Here is a 24,566-nt window from a genome sequence, read left to right as displayed (position 1 = left end):
GACCAATGGCCATAAATGTACTTTAAAAGTGAACCCAATTATTAATAAAAGGCCGTTGTGCCCATGTCAGCAAGTGTCGAAACATTTACGGTTGTTGAGTGACCTACAGCAAGTCATCAGCCCAGAGTTCCCGAGTATGAATGCGTCTGGCTGTACAAGCCAAGGTCTGAGAAGAGCAATGTATACACTCAATTGATTCATTTTACCATCGCGGCACTCTCGCTTAGAAAGTAGGAAAGCATCGACACGTTAACACTAAGTGAACACAGAGCTCAAACTCGTACCTGAGGGTCAATTAACGGCACCCCTTAACAAATACTCAAGTATTAAATTAGAGCTGTGCCCACTTATCACGAACGCTCAAGTTGTATTCGTTGTATGTTAAATACATTGTAAATAGGTCTGGTTTAGTTTATAAGGTTTAGCTTCCCGAAGCGAATAAGGCTATGAGGGACACCGTAGTGAAGGGCTCCGGAAATTTCTACCACGTGGGTTTCTTTACCGACGCTGACACCACCCAGCAAACGACGCCTTGCTTTTCGCCTCCATAGGAAAGCATACGCCGATGCTGGGATTAGATCCCGCATTCTTGGGTTCAGAAGTTGAGTGCCCTAACCGCTAAGCCACCACAGTGGGGCAGACAAACGGTTATTGGAAATTTCATGTTACAGCCGGAAAGCGTTTGACAAGGTTTCTCATGCGCTTCTCTTCCTTAAATTAAATAACCTGAACATTGACCCTAAGGTGCTTGCATGGCTGAAAAGTTTTCTTTCAAACCGTTCACAATACGTTACAGCAAATAACATTGATTCACATTCTATACCTGTCCGTTCTGGCGTACCTCAGGGGTCCGTTCTCGGGCCCCTCCTTTTTCTCATCTATATAAATGATTTACCGGCTAACATTTCTTCTCCAATTAACCTTTTTGCTGATGACTGCGTTATTTACCGTGTAATTAATGATGATAATGATGCATCTTGCCTTCAGTCTGATATTAACAAGGTTCTTGATTGGTGTAAGGAATGGAATATGGAATTAAATATTAATAAGTGTAAGCATGTGCACATTTCTCGTAGTTCCAGCATACCCACTACTTATCAGATTAACAATGTTTCTCTTGGGACTGTGTACTCTTACAAGTATCTAGGTGTTTACGTTTCTTCTAACCTATCTTGGAAACCCCACGTTGACTATATTGTAAATAACGCAAACCGCATGCTAGGGTACCTTCGGAGAAATTTCTCTCGTTCATCCAGTTCTTTAAAATTATTGCTTTACAAAACTCTGGTACGCTCCAAATTAGAATATTCTGCATCTGTCTGGAGCCCTGGCATTGATTCACTCGTTTCCGATTTGGAAGCTGTGCAGAACCGCGCCTGTCGCTTCATACTGTCAAACTAGCACCGAACAAGTAGTGTAACTGCCATGAAATCAAGTTTGTCCCTTCCACTTCTATCTCACCGCAGATCAGTAGCATCATTATCCCTTTTTCATAAAATTTGCCACAACAGCTACCTGAAAGAAAGATTACTAACAAGACAATCTTACATATCAGCGCGCATTGATCACCGCCATAAAGTTGGGGTTCCATCTAGTCACACAAAATGTTTCCATGACTCATTCATACCTAGAACTTGTGTCAGTTGGAATCACCTTCCCCATGATATCGCACGTATAACAGATAACGACGCATTTCGGAAAGCCATTGTTTTTCTTTGAATGTATATTGCTTGTTACTATGTTGTTTGCCCTTTACTTCCTGACAGTTTTTACTTATCCCCACTGCATTGTGAAGTTGTTTTTTTTTTCCTTGTTCTTTTTGCGCATGTTTTTTATGTACTTGTAATGTATTTTCTTCTGTAACTTTGCTGTACGTACATCCTTATACTTTTATGTATCCCACTCCCCTCTGTAATGCCTCCGGGCCCTGAGGGTAAATAAATAAATAAATAAATAAATAAATAAATAAATAAATAAATAAATAAATAAATAAATAAATAAATAAATAAATAAATAAATAAATAAATAAATAAATATGTGCTGGTCCTTTTTATTCAGAAGAGCCATTGCTTCAAAATATTTCCTATCATTCAAAGCTTGTAGAAAGGGGAATTGTTGCGTATTGTTTCAGTGATACGACGAAGAAATGCACCCACAGGACTGTCAACAATGTTTATTGTCAGGTTGAGAGGCTCGTTATTATAGGATACCCTTCAAACATTTTAGCACCAGTGGCGGAGCAGATGCTGAAAACATTGAAATGTGGCACCGCAGTCAACCACAGTGGCAGTGCGAAAAATGTGTCTGTGATACCTCATGTTCGTGTTCTAGTCCATTATTTGAAAATGACTGGAAAGAGTTCTGGAGTAGATGTTGCTAGTCAGCGCTATGTCTCGTCCCTTCTTCTCTTCTGGCCTCGTGCCGTTGCACTGTTGCACAAGAAATCATGTACCCATCTTGTATTGTATGTAAGAACCTGTGGTGTAAGTGTCATTCACTCCAACGAAGTCGTTCTAGGATGTATTAGCTCCGACTACATGTGACTCAACAATGTGGTGCTACAAATCTGCATCCGTACTATAAAGTGAGAGGCTGAGAGTGTTCTCCGTCGCAACCCGGGCCATTAAAGTTTGCGTTACGGAAACATTCTTGATGCACAGCTTATTCACTTGCATTCACGGGACCATTTCTTGCATGACAGAAAAATCCGAGATGGGACGCCGACATATCTGGTCAGTCATTTGCCATCAGCATTCTTTCATCATGCGCCTTGTTTGGACAAGTTGAACACGTGATTGCTCGCAACGCCCACTGACCAAAGAGCTCTCTCGCCTCCATCTGGAAAAGCAACACGTGGTGCTTAACACGCGAGCGGGACTCTCCTATTGTTTTCCAGGTACTCGGTGATAAAAACGCTTGTCATAATTTTTTTCGTCGTGCTAAAAATTATGCTCAATGGCGCACTCAGCTAAGGAAAACAGAGATTTGCTTTTGACCCAGGTCTTTTTTCTTGCCAGTAGCGTAAGAGAACATAAAGACCTGCGCCCTTCGAGCGATCCTAGTGGAGAAGAGCGGTCATAGGTCGCTGTCAGCCAGGATCATGTACAGTTACACAATAACACGAAGCTTACTGCGATTTGTAGCAGAGCTAATAGTAGCTTTTTGAAGCCGCGCCTTTTTTGCAGCCGTATTTCTTTTTTTTTTGTCATTGTCGCGGAGGCTTTGAGCTGCTCGTCGCTCTGCGCTCAAGTAAGCATTATGAAACAGAGAGGTTTAACTACGATACGGTGTTTACAGCACTTCCCCTCTCGCTGTGCCAGTGTTGTGCGTTTGAAATGCAGTACGTGAAACGCTGTGGCCTCTACTTAAGTAGTATACCTGTTTTTTGTAATTCTAACCTCACTGGACATGGTGTGTTCTGGGAGACGATTACTGTGACCCCCGGCTAGGGCTCGGTCTCTCAATGGTTTGCTTCCGGAAGTGAGGATTCGAAGAAAGAGAGGTATTTCATCGTGGTCACCCGCACGCAAAAAAAAAAAAAAACTAAGAAAGCTGTGATGCTTTGTCTTTTGCTGAATTTATGCAGCGCTGTCAAAAGAAAAACATTCACAATCTTTTTGCACACTTAAACCTGTGAAATTCGCACGGATTGCTCATAGTCAAATAGTTCAATGTTGAACTTTGACGCCTAGAACATTCAATGGAGTCTACTATCAATATGATTAATCACGGAGGCCCTATACTGAAAAACAGTGATTTACACACCAAAAATAAATGAAAATGGCTATGACTGATAAATGAAAAAAAAAAATAGCATTCACTTGAAGGCAAAATGAACACCGCGGTCTTCATTCCGAGTCGTCTTGTTGATTTTATTTTGAACAATTTGGTACGCTACAATGTCGTATCAATTTGTTTCCTGTTATGCCTCACCTGGCTCCAGTTGAACTTTATCACTTTCTTTTAGAATCATGCTTTGGCGCAATGAAGGGCTCGCAGCGAGCTTGTTTTATTAGTACAGTACACAAAGCAGCCCAAAAAGTTAAGAATATGAGGGGATTTAGGCTACGTATTTCAAAGTTCTGCAATTCTTATTCTTTGTGCTTCTCTTGAAGCAAACTAACTTTTCAGGTGTGTCTTCTGCACCAATGATCTACATTTCATCTGTATCCAACTAGCTGTTCATTGTTCTCAGATCTTAGTATGCTGCAAATGAATAAATTTAGGGAAGCGGCAGCGTTGATGGCTCCTATCTTCTGGCTCTCTTGGCGTATACTCCTTTGCGTTGTTTCACTTGGGTACTCAAAAAGTAATCACCTAACTAGTATTTATTTATTTATACAATACTGCCGGCCTCGTTTCGGCCCAGGCAGGAGAGGCATACAAAGTACGGAATTATTACATTAGCAGACGTAAGAACGAAAGGACCAAATCTCTATTAACTCACACATGCATATTAGTGTAAATTATTGCGCCCGCCATATTACGTGAAAGACCTTGCGACAGATATGCCCGCTTCAACCAAACCGCATGAACATGCCTGTTTGGCCAAGGCGCAGTTTATCTTATTCAGGATTCAAGGGCACTGGAGGGCTCCATTTCGATGTTATCATCTCGTGTCAATGCCGAAATCTGCGTTGGCAGCACCTGCCACATCAGGCATGTAAATGTCACGTGGTCTTATGACATGACGTTCGCCGCGCGCGAAAAAAAAACCCCATTATGTGGCTCTTTTGTAGCGAAATGTACACTGCGATAGGTTTTCAAGCCGCCGGCGTGGCACCGCGGAAGACGAAGACGAGAAAGGATAAAAAGAAAAGGAAGTAAAACAAAAAGAACTAAAAGAAGAAGACGTAGCAAAAGTAAAAGAAGGAAAAGACGAAGAAGAAGACAAATAACTCGGCAGTTGGTAGAGGCAAACAACAACATCGAGTTGCTAGGACAGAAGGTTCGTATGAACGTTGTGAAGGCGGTGTGCCCCGGGATGTGACATAGAGACTATATAATACCACTAGAAGTCGTCTACACCCGAATGAGAATGGTCGACAACGAGAGGCAAGGGGTGCTCATACGTGAGGGGGTTCCCCTATGTCATAAATAAATCAGAAACCATGGAGTAAACTACTATGCACAAAAGCCATGTCTTTACTTTGAAGCCTAACCAAAGCGTAGTCATGCAGATTGCTTTCGCATAAGTCCAGGTTTAATCCCAAACTGAACCACTGATAATATATTCTTTTTTTAACTAACATTTTTGATCCATGGCCCCTTTTCTTAAGCATTTCAACCCCAGAAGAGCTGAGCACCAGGCCGGGGAAAAGGTTGTAACCATTAGAAACCGGTGGGTACCCGACAGCACCGGGGATCGAACATGGTACCTGCCGAAAGTGAGGCGGATGCACTCACGTGTCACCGTTAGAATGTCGCGGCGGGCAAAAGTAAGCTTTGCATTCCATGTGTAGTGATAACTTCGGCCGATGCGAAATGCAGTGGTATGGAGAGGGACACAAGTGACGGAGGTTAAAACGAGCGACAGTTATGGAGCGCATTATTTCCCTCAGTTGCGTTACGTGTGACTGATGGCACTAATAAGAGGCAAACGAAGGCGCACAGCAAGGATTGCTTTGTCTTTACAGCTGCGTTAACAACTCTCGAAAAAGAGAGGAAGTGCACTTGGCCTTGTAATTGGATTTCCTCTCGCGATAACAGCGAGCTGCATCTCCGTCGGCGACGAGTACAACTGTCGCCGGCAGTTGCGTGCCTGCGCGATTTCCCCTCATCGTACGTGTCAAGTCTCATGGTCAGTGCATTGAGATTTTACATAACACTCTGGTGGTGATTGCATGGAATATGTACTCACGAACGCTATAAGGATTTGTGATATTGTATACACTCTTACTTGCCAAATAAGTACTTTTTGGCAAGTACTCGCAGATTATGACTAGCAGCTTACCGGTATCGCTCAAGAGGAAAGTATACAACAGTTGCATCTTGCCTGTACTCACCTATGGGGCTGAAACATGGAGGCTAACCAAGACAATTCTACTTAAGTTGAGGACAACCCAGAGGGCTATGGAACGAAAAATGGTAGGGGTAACATTAAGAGATAGAAAGCGTGCAGAGTGGGTCAGAGAAATAACTCAAGTTACAGACATTCTAGTAGAAATTAAGAAGAAGAAATGGACATGGGCAGGACATGTAGTGCGAAGAGAGGATAACCGATGGTCGCTGAGGGTAACAAACTGGATTCCAAGGGAAGGAAAGCGTAGCAGGGGGCGGCAGAAAGTTAGGTGGGCGGATTAGATTAAGGAGTTCGCAGGGGTCAAGTGGATGCAGCTAGCACAGAACCGGGTTAAGTGGAGAAATATGGGAGAGGCCTTCGCCCTGCAGTGGGTATAATCATGCTAATGATGATGATGATGATACACTCTTAATCTGGTTTCACATAGTTTGCAGTTACAAGTGGAACTTTTCAAAAGTTCCACTTATAAGTGGACATATTTTTTTTAATTTTAGCTTATAGCTGGAACATATCCGGAACTAGAATAAGAGTGTATTAGCATTGATTTGTTTACTCTTGGTGGTTATTACGTGGAATATTTACTCACGAAAACTATAAAGCTTGTGATCTTCTATACTAGCGTAGATTTCTTTACTCTGGCCGACAGTTAGATCATGCAAGGCTTTTCGTCTTTTTGGGAGACGATTCTGTCGAGCGTCTTATTTTAGAAAAGGCAGGAAAAAGTGTGAGATTGCGATAAAGGGCTCAATAACACATCTTATCTTTTATTTTTTGAAGTGCCACAAGATAAAGCTGAAAACGACGAGAGCAGAACGTGACGACAATGTGGCTTGTGTGGAATTTAGAGCGGCGTGGTGCAGCCGTTGTCCTATTCGCAGCGTTCCTGGGGCTCGTAAGTTACCAATAATAGATTTGTTGCTTGTATTTGTTCTCTCTTTTGAGTGTATTATTAATTTACACTTTCATATTCTGCGGACGTATGGTGCCATGCCTATACGCTCTTCCCGACACCATGTCGAATTATGAATCCTCTGCTCGGTAGCTAAAATGTATGTTATCTAAATATTCCTAAAACAAAATAGGTAGTGCCGCTTAAACATTTTTTTTTTGGTGTCAGAAGAAGAGTCGGAGTGCAACATTTCGCGCGTAAAAATCTTTGATTACTTTCGTTCAACTTGTAACTTTGCAAAATTACGTCCCCTTCCTAGCGTATTTCATTTTTATGATTCGAAACTCTAGTCGCGAAGCGATTTAAAGGAGTTGTACACTGCCATCAGCTACCGCGCTAAGATAGCGACCTACAAGAATGCAGTAAGTGGAAAATATGTCGGGGAGACAGGATTAAAGGGTTGTTTTGAAAGTTAGCCATGTTTATTTTGCCGCAGTATGATTAATACTGGTATTCTAGAGGAGAACAACTTTCAGAACAGCGATTTTTCTTTTACCAATTTATAAATGCTCATTTTCCGCTGATAAGTGCAATTCGACGCTAATATACTTGCAAAACATAAGATGCTGTGATTGAAGGCCTACACAAACGTTCAAACGTGTAAAAAAATATAACCGAATAAATCAACCTTTATTTGATTGAAGGCAATGCTCTCGGCCGCAGTTTGGGTAATTAAGGAATTAGGAGAGAGGGGACGGCTCAGTAGAAGGATTTGGAAATTGCTACCAAAAGTCGCTTTTCTGTCATGCGCCGATGCAGTCCAGCATACAGGAACTCCTGCGTTAAGCTGCCATTCAGAAGTCGCTCATAAAAAGACGAGCGCAAAACACGGGGACAAAGGAACTGAAATCGACCGGACGGACGCTGACTACCAACTGTTTATTCACGGGAAAACTAGCACAACATAAGCCATATAACGCAGACCATGTGACCACTGGGAGGAACGAGAAGAAAAGAAAACACAGTAAATCATGTCATGTGTGTACAGCTCTATCTTTTTATGAGCCGCATCAAGACGACCTCTACACCGGTCTTTGAGGCACGAGCACCAGAAAGCAAAAAACCGAGAGGACGATAACATGGCATAACTACACGACGCATGAAGGATAACAAGATAAAAAATCTAACAACGCGCGGGCTAAGGGGCGGTGTCAGAAAACGAACGATAAAGACGGAAAAAAAAAAAAAAGGACTAATGAGCAGGTGAACGCGCAAAGAACAGCGAAGCAAAGGCCGAATCACAACCTAAAAAGATACGCTATTGTACAATCTTTGGTGATGCCAACGATAATCAAGGCGAAATAGGGGGATCAAAAAGCACTAAGACAAACCAGGTTACGGTTCGATAAATAAGAGGATAGACAGGGAGAAATTTACAACGCGCACATTCAAAGAAACTTAAAACAATGAACAAAGGGGTTCAGCTACGATCCAGGTATCGCATTTCTGTTTCGTGCAATAAAATCGATAGAGTGCTGACACAAGAGTCACCCGCCTTAGCAATGAAATAAGCCCCGATCACTTCGCTTACAGTTTTGCTTTTAAACATCCCCAAGAACCTCGTGCTCGCTAATATCGGTTAGCATTTATGGCCAAACTGGTTGCAGTGATCTGAAAGGTTTCCCCCGCATTCGTTTTTTACATCGAGGAAGTGCTCCCTGGCCCTAACGGTAAAACATCGTCCCGTCTGGCCTATGTACACTCTACCGCATGTAAGGGGTACTTGATAAACCACCCTGGTATGGCAGTTGGTGTATCGTTTTGCAGGCCTAGTAGTGCAAGCCGCCTGTCTAGGTTTGTTAATCAATGCACGTAGCTTCAGAGCGTGCATGGGGCGGAAAAGACGACCCACACATCGTACCTTCCAGCTATCTTTTTAATGATTGTGTGACACCTTGTAAAGATAGGGGATTAGTGCCACGCGGTTTTCTCTTTTTCCTTAGTTTTCTTACCCCTCCATTTAACTTTTTCTGCTTTTTCATCTTGTTATCCTTCATGTGTCGTGTAGTGATGCCATGTTATCTTCATCTCGGTTTTTTGCTTTCTGGTGCTCGTGCTCCAAAGATCGGTGTGGAGGGTGACTTGATGCGGTTTATAAAAAGATAGCGCTGTACACACATGACATGATTTACTTTGTTTTCTTTTCCTTTTTCCTCCCAGTGGTCACATGGTCTGCGTTCTTGCTTATATTGTGCTGGTTTTCTCGAGAATAAACAGTTGGTAGTCAGCGCCCGCCCTGTCATTTTCTGTTCTTTTTCCCCCGTGTTTTCCGCTGGTCTTTTTATGAGCTAGTATGAACCAACTGGCCCAAAGAGCTATTTTGATCAGGAATCGCTCTGCGGGTTTCAATGGGAGAAAATGGTTGCCATTTCCCTCATAGCCAAAAACTGTGGGAACCCGAAACAGTAGATAAGGGGAGATGACTCGTGTTCGTCAGTGCGGAAGAAGATTAGCAGATAAAGGTTATCTGGAAACACGTGCCCTCTATTCGTTGCGATCGCCTTTGCTACGCCCCAATCGCTAATTAGCGAAGCAAACAGACGTCATGAAAGCCTCCAACTGTCGCTCCACAACACACTGCCGCCGTCATTTCATTATATAAACAGGGGTGGCGGGAGTAAACTTAACTTAGACACACGATACACGAGAAAAGAGATGAAACGGCTGACGTAAGAAGAAATTAGAAAACAAATGCTTTATGGAAGGGCTGCTGCATTAGTTCGACCATCTAGGGCTTTTTGACGAGCCGTGATGGCCTGCAATTTGCCTTCCGGTACCCACGATTTGCCTTCCGGTACCCAAAAGCAAGCAGAGGGGCCAACTAAAAGGCATATCATAATACTTTGCTTGCATAAGGAGCAGCATGAAAAGGTTTCCGCCATATTTGCCTGACCGACCAGTAGCTGTAGATGCGCTGCTACTTCAGAAGCTACGGTGCATAATACATCGACCCGAGCCCAGCACTGGGCAACATGGCCGGATGAGATGATACATTTGAAAGGTGACGGAACATCAAGGAGATCATCAGGTAATCGGTCCGATTAAAATTTATCCAGTGCATTTTGGACCGTAAACTCCACCGCTCGATTGGTAACTTCGGATTTCGCCTCGCTGGGTGAAGAAACCCTGACTGAAGACAGATAGTGCTCCTCCATGTTAGCCCAAAACCAACTTAAACACACAATATAAGCATCGCTGAACGAGAAGGCGATGTCAAAAGCCCTTTCGCGTCGGCTCACAAGGCGAAGTTTGAGGGTTCTTATTCAAACCGTGTACGAGGTTGTACACTACTAAACCATGAAAAGCCATGCTCGACAAGTGCTTTCACTTGCATGCTTAAACCTCCTACTATTTTATTATAATAATACAATGCTGCCGGCAGCAAAATGCTTGCTTAGGAATGCTAAATATACACCTTCACGCTACTGGATTCAGAATTTTGTCTCAGCACCACAAAATGCCGGTCTCACCCCCAATTGCTGCAAATCGACAGACTCCGGGACCCGCTTTGAAAATCCATATCGGCGCTTCAATTTTCCTTCCAAAATCAGCCGAGGATGGCAACCCCTGCATAGACCTCCCTCAGAAACTCTTCATGGTGGCTGGGTCTGGCACAGGGCTTGAAGAAACTGGAAGCATTCGGGAGTGGCATTTCTCATGATAGGGAGTGGACTGCTGAAAATGACGGATAAATATACACGAAAGCAAAGCTCACGTGTTACTTGAGCTTGAACTTTAACTACGTATAGCAAATAATTTATTCATGCGATAATGGTTAGAAAAATATACTGGCACTGAATACGGCCTCTATACGGAGCGCCTAGGCAGCTTACGTAGTGACTGCATGCCAGAGCGATGACCTTTTTCTACAGTTATTATCGCCCTGTTGTTTCTTAACACTTCATTGGCATAACGGTGCTCCATCGCCTTACGCATTGCTTACAGGTAGCGGCTGATAAGAGCAGACCAGTGTACATTATAGCACACATGGTGAACTCGATTGGTGACTTTGACGAAGCAATGGAAGGAGGAGCCAACGCTGTTGAATCCGATGTCAGCTTCTCCGAGGATGGCACCGCGGCAAAACTGTTCCATGGTTTACCGTGCGACTGCTTCAGGGAGTGCGAAGCCGAAGAGGATGTGGGTGCTTTCCTGGAATATGTGCGAAAGAGTACGAGTGCAGGTAAAATTACAGCAGCTATAAAAAATTTGGTCAAAGCCAGTCTTATAACCTAAACATAAACAAAAACTCAGAAAAAAAGCGTGCAGTCGTAAGTATCAAGGAGTGCTTCCTCTCAATTCGGGACTCTACGTCCTTCAACATCTGGTACTGTCTTTACAAATAGGAAGTTGTGCAATCAAATTCTCCAAGATACTTCCAAAATAATTTTCTAGTGTACTTTTACAAAACTACGCAATAGGGTACACTACCAACTTTTCTGATCTCTCTATTTAAGTCTAGATGTGAAGCGATAGTTTCTTCACGGTAAAATCGATCATAAAATTTGTCACGTTATTTGTAAGAAGTCTGCATTTCTGACGCCACATATAACCTCCAAAAGCTCATACGTTCCTCCTGTCTTTTAAGAACTCGTTTTTTTTTTCGGGACATTTACGAAAGAACTTACGCCTTTCATTGCTATGGTTCAGCCATGAAACGTTTATATCAGTGTTTGTTTAATAATGTTGTTGACATCGTTTCGTTACTGCGTAGCATGGAATATTTCTCCTGGCCGCGGCGTGAGTTTAGATGATGTTTGTTGACATTCCAAAAAAAAAGGTTTCCTTTTTTCTGGAGAAAAGGTTCTGTAAATATGTGATCTGGCTATCAAATGAAAAGTTTGAAAGCTGAAGGAACTTGCCTTAAACCACAAACGTCTTTGAAAGGAGAAGAAAGGCCGGTCGCCACTGCAATTTGTTTATTCACGGACAGAGGAAATGTATTATTATCATTATGTATGGGCAATAGGCTTGCATTACCTCTTTGCTTTGCTTATATATGTAAATAGTTTTCCGTGTCATTCCTAGTCGTTTTCCTCCCTTTTCCACTCTATCACTGTCATTTTCACTTTTAAGCTTTTCGGGAGGTAGCCAGGTTTCGTATATTCCTCGCAGAATTGCACGGCGCACTACTCCAGATACTGGAGTGCCTTCTATTTCGCGATGGCGCTTCTACTGGTACCGCAACACATGCAAGCAATTCACTCACAGTAGAAAAGAAATGGCGTTATGTTTATATCTTCAGGGTTGTCATGCAAGCAAGCAATTTTTGTTGTATGCTGTTTTTGCAGAGCCTTTCCTATCTACCCGAATCTCAGACTTCTCCTAGGTGGCTTTCAAATCTACTTTGAGTAACTGCGCGAAAACAAAGATCGCCTCTTTCGGACCCAAGCCGAGGCAAAGAGATCAGCTTTTGTTGGCCACTGCACTAAAACCCCGCGCCATCTCAATTTCTACAATCAAAATATTACATAACATTTACGAAAAAAAAAAGGATGTCTCATTTCACTGACATAACCGGGCTAACATTCCCTTATTGCGTTCAAGGATGACCGGCTTATTCCAATGCTAAGCTTGCAGTCTTCCACGCTGCACGGTGCAGATGTCTTCGTCTCTATCCTCTTCATCGCCTGCGACATAGTTCTTTTCTGAGTCAGGCCTTATTCATCCCAATAAGAGCTCGAAGCAACAGGTAAATTCTAAACTAAACATGACAAGATGTAGCGAGAAAGCCAGGCAAAGCAAAATGCAGCTTAACTAGTCCTGAAATGGTTCTGCATGTATATCCTTGCTTAGAGGAGGACGAATTGTATTTTGACGTTAACTTCAATAGCATTGCTTCCGCCAAGCACTGAGGAAAAAATTTCCCTCTTGTGACCAAAGACATATTGTTAATAGAGAAAGATTAATTACCACCAAGTATATTCTCCAGGAAACGTGGCGGCTAACCAAGAGGGTTCTACTTAAGGTGAGGACGACCCAGAGGGCTATGGAACGAAAAATGGTAGGGGTAGCATTAAGAGATAGGAAGCGTGCAGAGTGGGTCAGAGCAATAACTCATGTTACCGACATTCTAGTAGAAATTAAGAAGAAGAAATGGACATGGGCAGGACGTGTTGAGCGAAGAGAGGATAACCGACGGTCGCTTAGGGTAACAAACTGGATTCCAAGGGATGGAAAGCGCAGCAGGGGGCGGCAGAAAGTTAGGTGGGTAGATGAGGTTAAGAAATTCGCGGGGGTAAAGTGTATGCAGCTAGCACAGAACCGGGTTAATTGGAGAAATATGGGAGAGGCCTTCGCCCAGCAGTGGGTATAGGCTGATGATGATGATGATGATGATGATAATCTCCAAGCTTTGCCTGCCAGTTAACTGGCGCTCAACGTGGGGAAAACTACGAGACGAGCGCCACAATGGAACGCACTTGCCTTTCAGCGACGTCCTGCTTAAACCGCTCGTAAGCTCTACTACAGAATTGTTCTGGACTTAAACGATAAAAGTCCTCGGCACAAGCTTCCTCCATCACCCCTCCCCCCTTCCCCTCGCCTTTCTACCTTTCGGTCTTTTATGGCGGTAAAGCATGTTAGCCTTGATGCGCCCTGCAGCTGCCCTGGCCTCATTGAAAATCTAATCTTTGGAGTTGGAGTTAAAGTTTATTTCTTTCTTTTACAAAACCGGGGAAGCCAAGGCAAAAGGCGGCAAGCTATGACTGAGCCTTGGCTCCCAAAACAGATAACAACCTTTCTTTATCTTTATTGTTTTTATACTTCCAGTGAGATGATTCCTTTTATGACTGAGCGAGTCGTGGAGCGCGCTGATAAGATACCGACGAAGACTATCCCTGATACGTCTTCTTTGCCCATAAGTACATTTGCTTTCTACAGATGGAGGCCGATACAGAGATAAACTCGCCCTTCTCTTCTTGGACCTCAAAGTTAGCGACCTCGATGAAGAGCGAAAATATGGAGCTGGCTTCGACATCGTGCAGAAGCTTTTACATCATCTCTGGCACGGAGGTAAGAAACCTGGAGGGCGATCATGCGTAATCAGCGCCAGCGCAAAGACGTTGATTGAATCGTTGGTGAGAAATGATAGTTGAAAAAGAAAAAAGAATGAACACGTTGTTTCTCAACCTTTTGGAGGAAGTGGCCGCCAAACTGCTTCCTTCGTATTTCCTTACTTTCCACGTTCTTCATTATATACGAAGAAAGAATGGACTTATTTATTGTTGGCCCCCTTCGATTTGACATGTTGACTAGCCGTACCTTCGAATCTAAATACGGCCCCGTAATAATGCAAACTACATATTCTCCATGGCGCGGGTTCCGGTAAAAACTTGCCCATAAAGGTAAATGTATTTTACCATGGTTACCATTTGGGCTAGTTGATGCGAATCCTCATAGTGTAGAGCCGAATACACAGAAACACAAGAAATACACGGGACAGCGCTAAACATCGGTTGCTAGTCAGCCCTGTCCCGTGTGCTTCTCTTCTTGTGTTTCTGCTTCTTTTACTGGTTTAGTACATTAAAAGTACACAGAAAAAATATGCCCCCTCCCCTCCCCCCAAAAAAGCCCTAGATAAAAGTGCCCATTTAATAAGGAGAAAAATGGAGTGCAATATCTGCCCTGCCTAGTTCTTGGCTTACACAGGGTGAATTGGTTACATTGTCGCCAACATTTGCTGTTTTACGTTACATCTTCGTTTATGGCTTTTAGCTTGAAAATAATTTGTATTTTTAATCTTCGACGTTTTTTTTTCGCCTTCCGTGGTTGTATCTACTTAAAGGTTTACTAGTTTGCTTGTGGCTAGCCGCAGCAATGTATGCCACAGCGCTTCTTTTTACCGTCCTCTTAGAAGGTGCAAATCAGGGAAATGATGCCGTGCGTTCGTTATAAAAAACGAATGTGGCGCCGAAAGCAGTGTTATCAAGAACAAGCATATCGCTCAATCGTTCTACGTATTAAGGACATGAATGGTCGGTCGAATATTTAGGTTCAGCAATTTTTCTATGCAAGATATGCACTCTTTCATCGTGTGATCACGTATTCCAAAATCAGCTCTGCCGCTTCTTATAGGGAACAAAGAGGGTGATTTCAATGGATGGGAGCAGTAGTTCAGTGTGGCCAGGAAGAGGTACCGGTTCACCCTGGCCACACTGATAAACTTCACCCCACCTTAATAAATTGATACATTTTCGCCCGGAAGATTGACTTGGAGTCAAATTTTTCCTTGGGAATATTTCTTTCTGAGGGCCACTTCCTGAGGAGACGTTTCTACCTAGGAAATCTTTTCCGGGGCCGTATCTTGCGGTGACCGTTTTTCCGGGGTCGCTTTTGCGGTCATCCGTATGGCGCAAAGTTTAGTGACAATCATAGCTCTGCGTCAAAATGTTTTTATGAGTGCTGCTAATAAAGTTTGTAATGAGAATAAAGAGGGTATACAAGCTCTAAATTCTTGAAGCATATTAGCGGTTAGAAGAATATTAACCATGGCATAGCGGGAAAATAATTCCGGTGGCGTTGTGTGCCATAAATATCTTGACCCATGTAGTTCGTGCACAAATGTATACAACGGAGAAGAGCGTTTATCGGTTAAAGTATCCGCTGCAGTTCTGGCATGAACATGGATATACGCCTTGAACGGACACTGAGAACAGCTCCATTCAGTTGCTGTTTTAAATGAATGTTTTTTTCTCTCGCTCCTACTGCATACGTGGATATTTATCCGCCAGAAAAAAAAAAACAAACAAATTATTTCACTAAAAATTGAATATAAATTTTTATCATCGCTGAATTCAAAATTGTCACGAGTTCATTGAAAAGCATTAGCTATTACTATTTTGAATCAACCGGGAGGGTCTAAACGCAATGATTTTACGTGAAAAATTAGATTGTGTTGGCGGAAAATATATTCAGTTGTTTGCGGTTCTCCTATCCGGTACAAGTGTAGCTTTTTTTAAATTAGAGTTGCAGATTTTTCATTATTAGAACGCAGTATGCCATTGAGAACGAAAAATTTAAGTTCTTCGTCGTGGACATTTAACTTCAACAATTTACCAAAATCCATTGATCTACTCTCGTGGGAGTGGCTGCCTGCCTGTTCGTTCCTGCCATCCTCGTAACGTCGAAAACTAGACTTAAGGTATGAAAAAGAAGTGCCGTTGTTTTCATACAGGCACTGGCTTCTAAAATGATTGCATGAAAATAAAACGCGTCGAATTTACGTTTTCTTTCAGATGCCGAATATGCAGCCATTTGAAGGCTTAATGCATATATGCTTACTCAGGACCCCCCCTACGCCACCCACGTTTCATCAATGATACAAAAAATGAAGGTGTTGAGATTGAGATTAGAAGCCTTAGTACTTCATAAGAGTGCTAAAAATCACATTTGCTTTCTAGCTGGCCAATTCTCTTCTCAAGCAGATATTATTGCTACAATGCAGGTGGTAGTAATCTGACTTCCACTTCCCTTTGTGGAACGCATTTCAGCTGAATGCTTTATTTGTTTTGATGATAAGAGGAGGCGTATGCTGCGCGTGACCATACGGGACATTGATTTTTGCAGTGAAAAACGGGAAGCTGCTAATCGAGGTGCCAGTTAAGCAAACCATGCAAGGTTCGCAATTAGAAAGTAATTAACTGGTTGCCTTGTTGTGTCCAGTACCTTTTCCTCAGGCCATGGACGTGCTCTTCTCGATCCCGAGTGTTACAGACCAGGAGGTGCTACGCGGCGCTATCGATTCCATTTCTGGATACAACAGCACCTTGCTCGATAAAATAGGTAAGAATTCGTGCTTGTGATAACCGCCTGTTGTTTTTCTCTACATCACTGATTTCTTGTTGAGGGCACCCAATTAAAATCAAGAAGCAGGTTGTAAAATTACCATGCGCAAACACTGCAGGGGCGCCCAGCATTCGTCTTTAACGTAAGAAAGCCTCATACGTTTATACCCTTTACTAAGATCTCATAACACTATAATTAAGAATCGCATTTGTGCTGTGCCAGGCTCGCGAAAAACTGATAACGCTGACAAAATAAATTTCCCAAATTCCTAATACATTGCGATATAGTAAATGAGCGATATAGTAAATGGGTATGTGTAAAAATAAAAGGTAATGGTGTTGTGCGTAAGAATTATTCAGGAGATAAGATATGAGTTCGAGGAAGTTGAAAAATATGGATGTCCAAGTAAAATGTTTGGCCCAGGATTTGACGTCAGTGACAACGACGAGCTGGACAACATCAGCAAAATGTACGAGAGACTCGGCATACAGCGCCACCGCTGGCAGGGAGACGGCATCACAAACTGCCTCTCCTATCTACGGAGTGCTGACAGGCTGCAGGGCGTCATTGACAACCGCGACTCCCAAGGACAAGAACGCTACATTGAAAAAGCGTACGACTGGACACTGGACCTGCCAGAGGAGATCCGGCGCTCGCTCAGGTAGGTATATGGCGAGCAGACAGCACCACACCGCTGTATTACTGTAGCGCACTGAGGGGCGGTTCCAGAAAACAAGCAAACACCTTCCTGGTTGGAAGTGGGGAAGTTTCAGCATAAGAGGAGCAAGGATAGCGCCAAGGCTGGGATGCTTTGCAAATATTCGTCAAATCGCGAAATAAATAATGCTATCCTCCGTCTCCAGGCTAAAAATCTTGAGGTGTTCGAAAGTTGACCGGATCCCTTTGCACCTTTTTTCATATTGCATGATCCGCACCTAGGAAAAACGTCCGCGCCGTCGTAGAGTAGCGTCAACCTTTAAAGAATGAGACGTCGTGCTCAGCCTTTTGTCCTGCCTTACCCTTACGCGACGCCTGAGGCTCATCCTGCCGCGCTGTCATGGCCTCAGCTGGTAAACAAACACCGGCTCCTTTAATTGGAGATGCATTACTAGCCACATTCTTGAATTTCGCCATAATATCTGACGAAGCTCCTTCTAGATTCCGATCGAAAACAAAGAGAGAAAAAGAAAGAAAGAAAAACTCACCGCCACTGGTTTTTGAACCAAGGGTAAGACTAAGATACCAGCTTTGCTGAACACTGCGTTAGCCCAACGCTGAGTTTGTTTTAATACACAATATTACACAGAGACCATCATCAATATTTCGCAGGTGTAACACACAAAATCTTTTACTTGCTTTAAAAAAATACAGTTTCAGTTCCCGCCTGTAGCCAGCCATATGCCGAGTCTAAAACTTTCATTTCTGTTCCCCTCATGGGCCGTGCGTGTAGGCCATCCTGCTTTTCCAAATAATATGCAAGCCTGCATTCTTTCACACAGAGCCTTTTTGTTCGATTACATAGCGGTATTTTGCCAGTTAAAGCATGGTTGCAAGAGAATAGAGTTTTTGTAGCTTTTTGTGAAACAAAGAATTGAAACCATTAGGCATACGTTTTGGGACTTCTGGACTTCTGGACTTCTAGAGCGTAGCTTTAAGACGTCCTACAAACGTCTTTTGGGAAAGCGTTTACCGCTTGGCCACCGCGGCATCACATACCTCTCGATTGAAAACAATTCAAGATGACGGATGAATGGGCTTGTTGGTCATTCATCGTGATAAAAGAGCGCGGCTAGGACACGGACGAGGGAGGAAACAGCGCTTGTGCCGCGGTTCCTTTCTCGTCCGTGTCTTAGGTGCGCTGTTTTTTCACGATTCAAGATGATCTTGTAACGGCTGGCCTGAACTCTGCCTAACACTTTATATACAGTTGGGGGGAGAAGGGGGAGGAGGAATCAACATTTATTGGTCCGAAATAATTCGATGGTGTATGCTTGCACCAGACGGGGCGGTTCCCTAGTTGCGGGACCCATATATGTTCCCAGCAGCTCCTGGCCCCTGTCCGTCAGTGGGAGCTGGATGGATAGGGCGGGGCTAGATAACAATGTTTCCCATCGCTGAAGGTGTTGAGGTGGGGGGTATTGGCCGGAAGGGGAGGAGGGGGGGGGGCCTTGAGTTTTGTGCCATTCTGTCAAAACGTGCGGCACGGTGCCTTTTTCTTTTTTGCAAAAAAGGACAGAGCATAGAGTTGCTTATTTCTCTTCAAAGTTTTTTTCGCGTGATGTAACTGAGATAGATGAAAAGCGAATATAAAATACAACAGCATGTACAGATCCTTCCAAATGCCCCAAAAAAGTACCCTGAATACAATCTGATATAACGACTAATTCTTCAACTAAAAAAACAGCCCTCAAGAAGCATCCTTATTGTCCCCAGAAGAAAAGAAATTCAGAATGATGCACTTGTCTCCCTACATGCGAAAATGGGAAAGTAATTAGAGTGCCTAGTTCAATTATGATGTCGTTCTGAGTTTGGTTGCTTTTCAGAACGCTGCAAATTTCGTTGTTTTTATCAGGTTTATTTTTATTCTTTAATCTCTTCTTTTGTTTCTTTATTTTTATTCTTTAGTTTATTTCTGTCTTTTTCTTTTTAGTACCCATTTTTTTTTTGTGCCTCTGGTGTCCTTTTCCTGAGTGCCCTCCGGCGACTTTACGCCCGACGCGGATAATTATGAACAAGTTCTAGACAGTCGGCATCGAGTATCGGCCCGAAGACTCGGCTGAGAAATGGAAGCACAATGGTTCAACGCCACTCATGGAGCAAAATATTTTCGCAATAAAGAGAGGTTAACTATACCGTCGTACAAATAAATAGCATGAACAAAAATGTCCCGCGCTTATGCTTTGAAGTAGGATGATTCGACTTCTGCTTTCAAAGCGGAACCTGACACACACTATGCAGACACCCTATACAACTTTTAAAAATTTGGGGAAAAATAGCGTAGCCCTTGCGTCACGCACGCGGCAGCTCGATTAACAAGAAAAGCTTGCGAACTATGATACGCCCAAACACCATCGAGAGGTTTGATCAGCCAAATCGACTAAGTCGTATGACGGAGGATTACGAGCGAATTCGCTGACCAAACTGTCGTATCGCTCACAAAAGGCGTGAATATTTCATTGCGCTAGCACTGCATAGATCAGGTATACCAGGGAAAGAGCCATTGCGTTTCACGATGTCCGGGCTTCACGATCATGTCTTCGTTGAATAAACAGCTCACGTTCCGCTCCAGCTGAGTATTGGGGCTGTTGGCATGAGCTACCAATTCGAGCAGTCCACTTGATATGGGAGAGTGTGCTGGGAATCGAACCCGGGACCCTTGCATCGTGAGTCAGACAAGATACCCACGGGCCATGGATGCTCGTTCGTATTTCTTTAAAGTGGGCTTTGTATCTACGCCGGCTCACTGCCACTAGAGGAGGGGGAGGGTGTGTACTGCTCGTATACATCTTACCGCGCTTGTATGGATCTCCTGAATCGCTCGACATGCGCTGAAGTATAAAGCTTCAAAGGAACAGCCAAACCAAGCCAAGTTAAACGAAGCTGGACCAAGCTAAATCTAGGAAAGGGTAATGCTAACCATCCCTATAGCAGGCGCCAGTCACGTTAACTTGAACAATTTAAAAATGGGACGGATCATTTCATATTTCGCACATTTTTGTTATCCACGAACTCCTCCAAGAATGTCCTCAGAGCGCGTATTGCAGTAAGTGGCGCGAATCATTTCTAAAGGCGAAGGCCTTAAGATGTTCAATTATGAAAAAAGCGTGTCGACATTGTGTCATAAGTTACGAAATGTCGGTATGATATAAGAAGTATGACGTCCTAATCCAGTGACACAGAACAATCCGCGACAGATGTCACCGCCCTTTATCGCAATACCCGAACATGACACGCTTTCATATATACTCATAGTTGGCAGAACTGCAAGTGGCGGCAGTTTTCTCGACACTTGTGCCAAAGTTCTGGTACAATTATTCATCACACAGCACTGCGTGTGGTGAATCACGATTTCAAGTTGCATATGACATGCATCTGCTAGACAAGTTCAAGGCTAGGTGGCTAAGATCGAAAAGACGACATAGATGCGTCCAAAGGCATGCCTTAAAACCGAAGTTTTCACGATTGCGGCCTCCAGAGGGCCTGTGAAGCATGTCAATCTACATTCAATTCGCGCAATGCAATACCAGCAGTAATAACTTTAATGCATGCATTGGAAACCTCACTTGGAAACGTTTAACCAGCGGAACTATAAGGCAATCACGTAAACGTTTTGAAGTGCTTCAGAATAATGTCTATAAGAAATAAATGAATATTGAATGGTTTGGTCGGGAAATGTTTAGGAGCAATACACGAATTAGTAAAGGGCGCGTAATGTCTCAAAAGAGAGTCGTTTTGCTTTTTGAGTAAGGGAGCATGAGCACATATACAGACTTTTGTCTGATACTGGAAAACGATTGGCTGCCAACCGTTAGCCGAAATAAAACCAAATTCACAGCATTCATAATCGAGTCTTTATGCCAAGAAGCCTGTTGTCAATAGGCGGCTGTTTTTGTTTTCCTCGCAAACACTAATCTTCAAACTCAATCGGAGTATATGTCCCGGAAATATGTGGTAAGGATTGTTAAGCAGAACACTAAATACAGGAAAGTTATAGTTTTAATAAGATGCATTTCCCCAGCGGCTCGTGACTTCGTTCCTCAAGTGTTCGTACCGTTCTTCTTAAAGACACGTATGCAGTCGACGTGAGCAGCATAGTATACAATGCATAACAAGATGTGGCTAATGAATGAATGAAGCCTTAATTTGAATGAAGGGATGGCTCTCGGCCGCTGTATGGGTAATTAGGAAGTTAGCAGGGATGGCAGTGTAGCTTCTTCACGGTTCTTCACGCTGTTTCTCGTAGCCTGCCATGCTGCCGACCAGCCTCGACCTCTTTCGGTGTGACTAATAACAATATTTTATGTGATGGGGCGATTACTGATATTTAGTTCTGCAAGTAAAGGCTTATTGAAGGTGTGCCTTCGAGACATTTTTGCAGTATGACCTTTATGTGGTTTTTTACCTTCTTTTGGGGTAAGTGTGAAAATGCATTGAGCAAGCGAATTTGATCGACATGGTTCAATTCCCCTCTTGCATACATAAGATACATTCCTTGGAAAAAAATACTGCTGAGAGCGGGGTGCAGGTAGTATATAATCATTTCCAAGATCTAAACATGTACGGCGCAAAACTGCCGTCTGCTTCAGCAATGAACGTTATCTGTCAGTATCTATCAATGTACACGGAGGCCCCGTCAGTTCCTGCTTGGGGAAAATAGAGGCGAAGAAAAGGATGGTCAGTGTCGATATAATAATAAATGTCAAAGGAGGAGGGGGGGGGGGACAGAAGCCCTTTCCGCCCTGTCTTCTGCCGTATTTTTGCTCTATCTCTTCTGGCTGAAACTGGCTGCGCTGCGCGTGTTTCAACCTGCAGTAGAAAGGTTTAACATTATGGAGAAGTAGCAAACTCCATATTTTTTCTTCTCTGTTCTTTTCTTGCAGGAGGGGTGTGGATGGCATCATCACCAACAGGCCTGAACGCATGGCAATGATAATGCAAGAAAGCGAGTTCAAGGACATTCTGCGTCCCGCTAACGTTTTGGACAACCCTTGGACGCGCTTCGTGGGCCCGTCTCCTTTGCCAAGGTTGTCTACTAATGACCTCAGCCATCTGAAAGACGAAGACTTGGTGTCAACGATTGAAGACGCCTTTAATTTTCTAGGGCGGATTTTTTAGCCAGTGATGCCATTCGTACCTTAAAGGAATACTCCGGGATCCCACTGAGGGAAAAAAAAGTAGTTCTAGTACGTGGTTTGCCATGTTTTGCGCACCTCCACAATTTTGGGCCAATGCAGTGCAAATAAACGTGTGTTTACAACAAACGCGTTCGTGAGTGAAAATATACCGGCCTCAATTGTTTTTATATTGATTATCAGAGCGTGACTGTGAAGTTGTAAAATGTCAGAGTGACGAGCCTCTACATGTAGAAACGTGTCTTTCGCTCAGTTTTTCAAGCGCAGTTCATGAGAAAAAAAAAAAAAACTCGATTTCGTGTGCGGCTTCTATTCAGAATATTGCTCGAGCTTTATTGTACCACTGAGTAAGATGCGCTCAATAATGAGTGCTAATTAAACCACAAAGATGCAGTGATAGTGTGAAGTTGTTTGGAATAGTAACCATAAAAGCGGGAAGAAACCTTTGTGTCTGTCTCTTCCAAGCGAAAGATAAGCGTTTTACCCGCCGGCTGGCACAGTGGTTACGGCGCTCGACTACTGTTCTCAAGGGCGCGGGATCGAATCCCGGCCTAGGCGGCCACTTTTCGATGGAGGCGAAACGCAAGGCACCCGTGTGCTGTGCGATGTCAGTGCACGTTAAAGAACCCTAGGTGGTCGAAATTTCCGGAATCCTCCACTACGGCGTCTCTCATAGCCTGAGTTGCTTTGGGATGTTAAACGCCGCAAACCAAAGATAAGCGTTTTCTAAATGTTGAAGTGCATCAAGGAGGAGTTTACTGAAGCGAGAAGTGGCATTTCCCTGCCTGTGCAGCTTCCACAAATAGACGCGTAGCCCTCAAACCAGGAATTGCAAGGACAGCGTGATACAGCAGAAAATAACTATCGAAGTTACCTGTTGTCACAACAAAATTTCTGTTCTCTTTCTAAGCGTAAACTTGTTGTGAGCAAAATAATTTCGACAGGAGTCACATCGTGTAGGTATACATAGTAAAAAAGTAGCGCAGATCAGCATACTACAGAAATGTGCCCCGAAACACCGCATAACGAGAGTAGTGGGAAAGAAGGTAGCGCAAAAAAGACTCGGACACAAAAAGACGACACACGCAGTGTTGAATCAAATACGTGCTTATTTCATAAAAGAAACGTGGTTTCTATACCGTCGATATCACAGTGAACCAGAAGAGATGCGCTAGCAAGGCGCAATAGAAAGATACGTGAGTTATTTTGGCAGCAGAGCAACGGAAGGGCTGCTTACACGTTTATCTTCTAAAAGTGCAATCCACTCGGCTTCAATTGCTTCACGTGTTTACCTGCTTTTATGGAATTTTAAATCCACACACTTTTTGAGATGAGGAATGCGTTTGCACAAGCGACAGTGGGCCGCGAAACCATTCCCACCCATGTCCTTTCTGTGTTGAAATCTTCTTTATACTCTGTTGTTTCCTTCGATATCACGGACCAACCGCCCAGTTACCTACCCTTCTGAAGAATAATGTGATGGTGCTGAAACGTTTGACCTTTCAACAAAACTATGTTAAATATTTGCCGTAAGTTTGACATTGTTCTGCACTTTCTTTCAACGGGGAATTCACGCCGGGCAAGGTTCTACAATGAACTGCCAGGCAAACACCAATGACGAAGTTGAAGAACACTACATATGGCATCTGAGTTGCAGTGTAAATTTGGAAAGGATGGTGGCGTGTCCCACAATGTATTTCTTGACTACTGTCTGATTTGCTCTCAGAAGTATTGCTACTGGGCAACTTTTTTCTTGGGCAATCACAGAACGGGGATCTCCCACGGACTGCATTTTTGTCTGTACAATCGTTATCGCATATGTACTTGCGCAGACTTTGTGCAAATAAATTTTAGACTTCAATGTTCATCCCTGCTACTCGCTTGAACAGAGACAGCCAATTACAGTATAGGCATCATCCTGGGACATGGACGGACATCAGCTAGAACGGCAAAGACC

The 24,566-nt window shown here is 43.4% G+C and overlaps 1 protein-coding gene across 2 annotated transcripts; it reads left to right on the top strand.

The window, feature by feature from the left end:
- Positions 1–5,667: 5,667 nt before the first annotated feature.
- On the top strand, positions 5,668–22,738 carry LOC146188564 (dermonecrotic toxin SPH-like). Of its 2 annotated transcripts, XM_084603840.1 has the most exons (7): positions 5,668–5,800; positions 6,800–6,914; positions 10,917–11,154; positions 13,854–13,985; positions 16,635–16,754; positions 17,181–17,418; positions 22,358–22,738. In XM_084603840.1, the coding sequence occupies exons 2-7, from the start codon at positions 6,846–6,848 to the stop codon at positions 22,590–22,592; spliced, it is 1,032 nt and encodes a 343-aa protein (XP_084459966.1). In that variant the 5' UTR covers positions 5,668–5,800; positions 6,800–6,845; the 3' UTR covers positions 22,593–22,738. The 2 variants fall into 2 exon arrangements, with proteins under 2 accessions (XP_084459966.1, XP_084459967.1); XM_084603841.1 differs by lacking the exon at positions 13,854–13,985.
- The last annotated feature ends 1,828 nt before the right edge of the window (positions 22,739–24,566 follow it).

The sequence above is a fragment of the Amblyomma maculatum genome, chromosome 5, assembly GCF_055883805.1.
Source record: "Amblyomma maculatum isolate TAMU_Amacu chromosome 5, ASM5588380v1, whole genome shotgun sequence".
NCBI classification, from domain to species: Eukaryota; Metazoa; Arthropoda; class Arachnida; order Ixodida; family Ixodidae; genus Amblyomma; species Amblyomma maculatum.
This window is presented reverse-complemented; position numbering and strand designations above follow the sequence as displayed.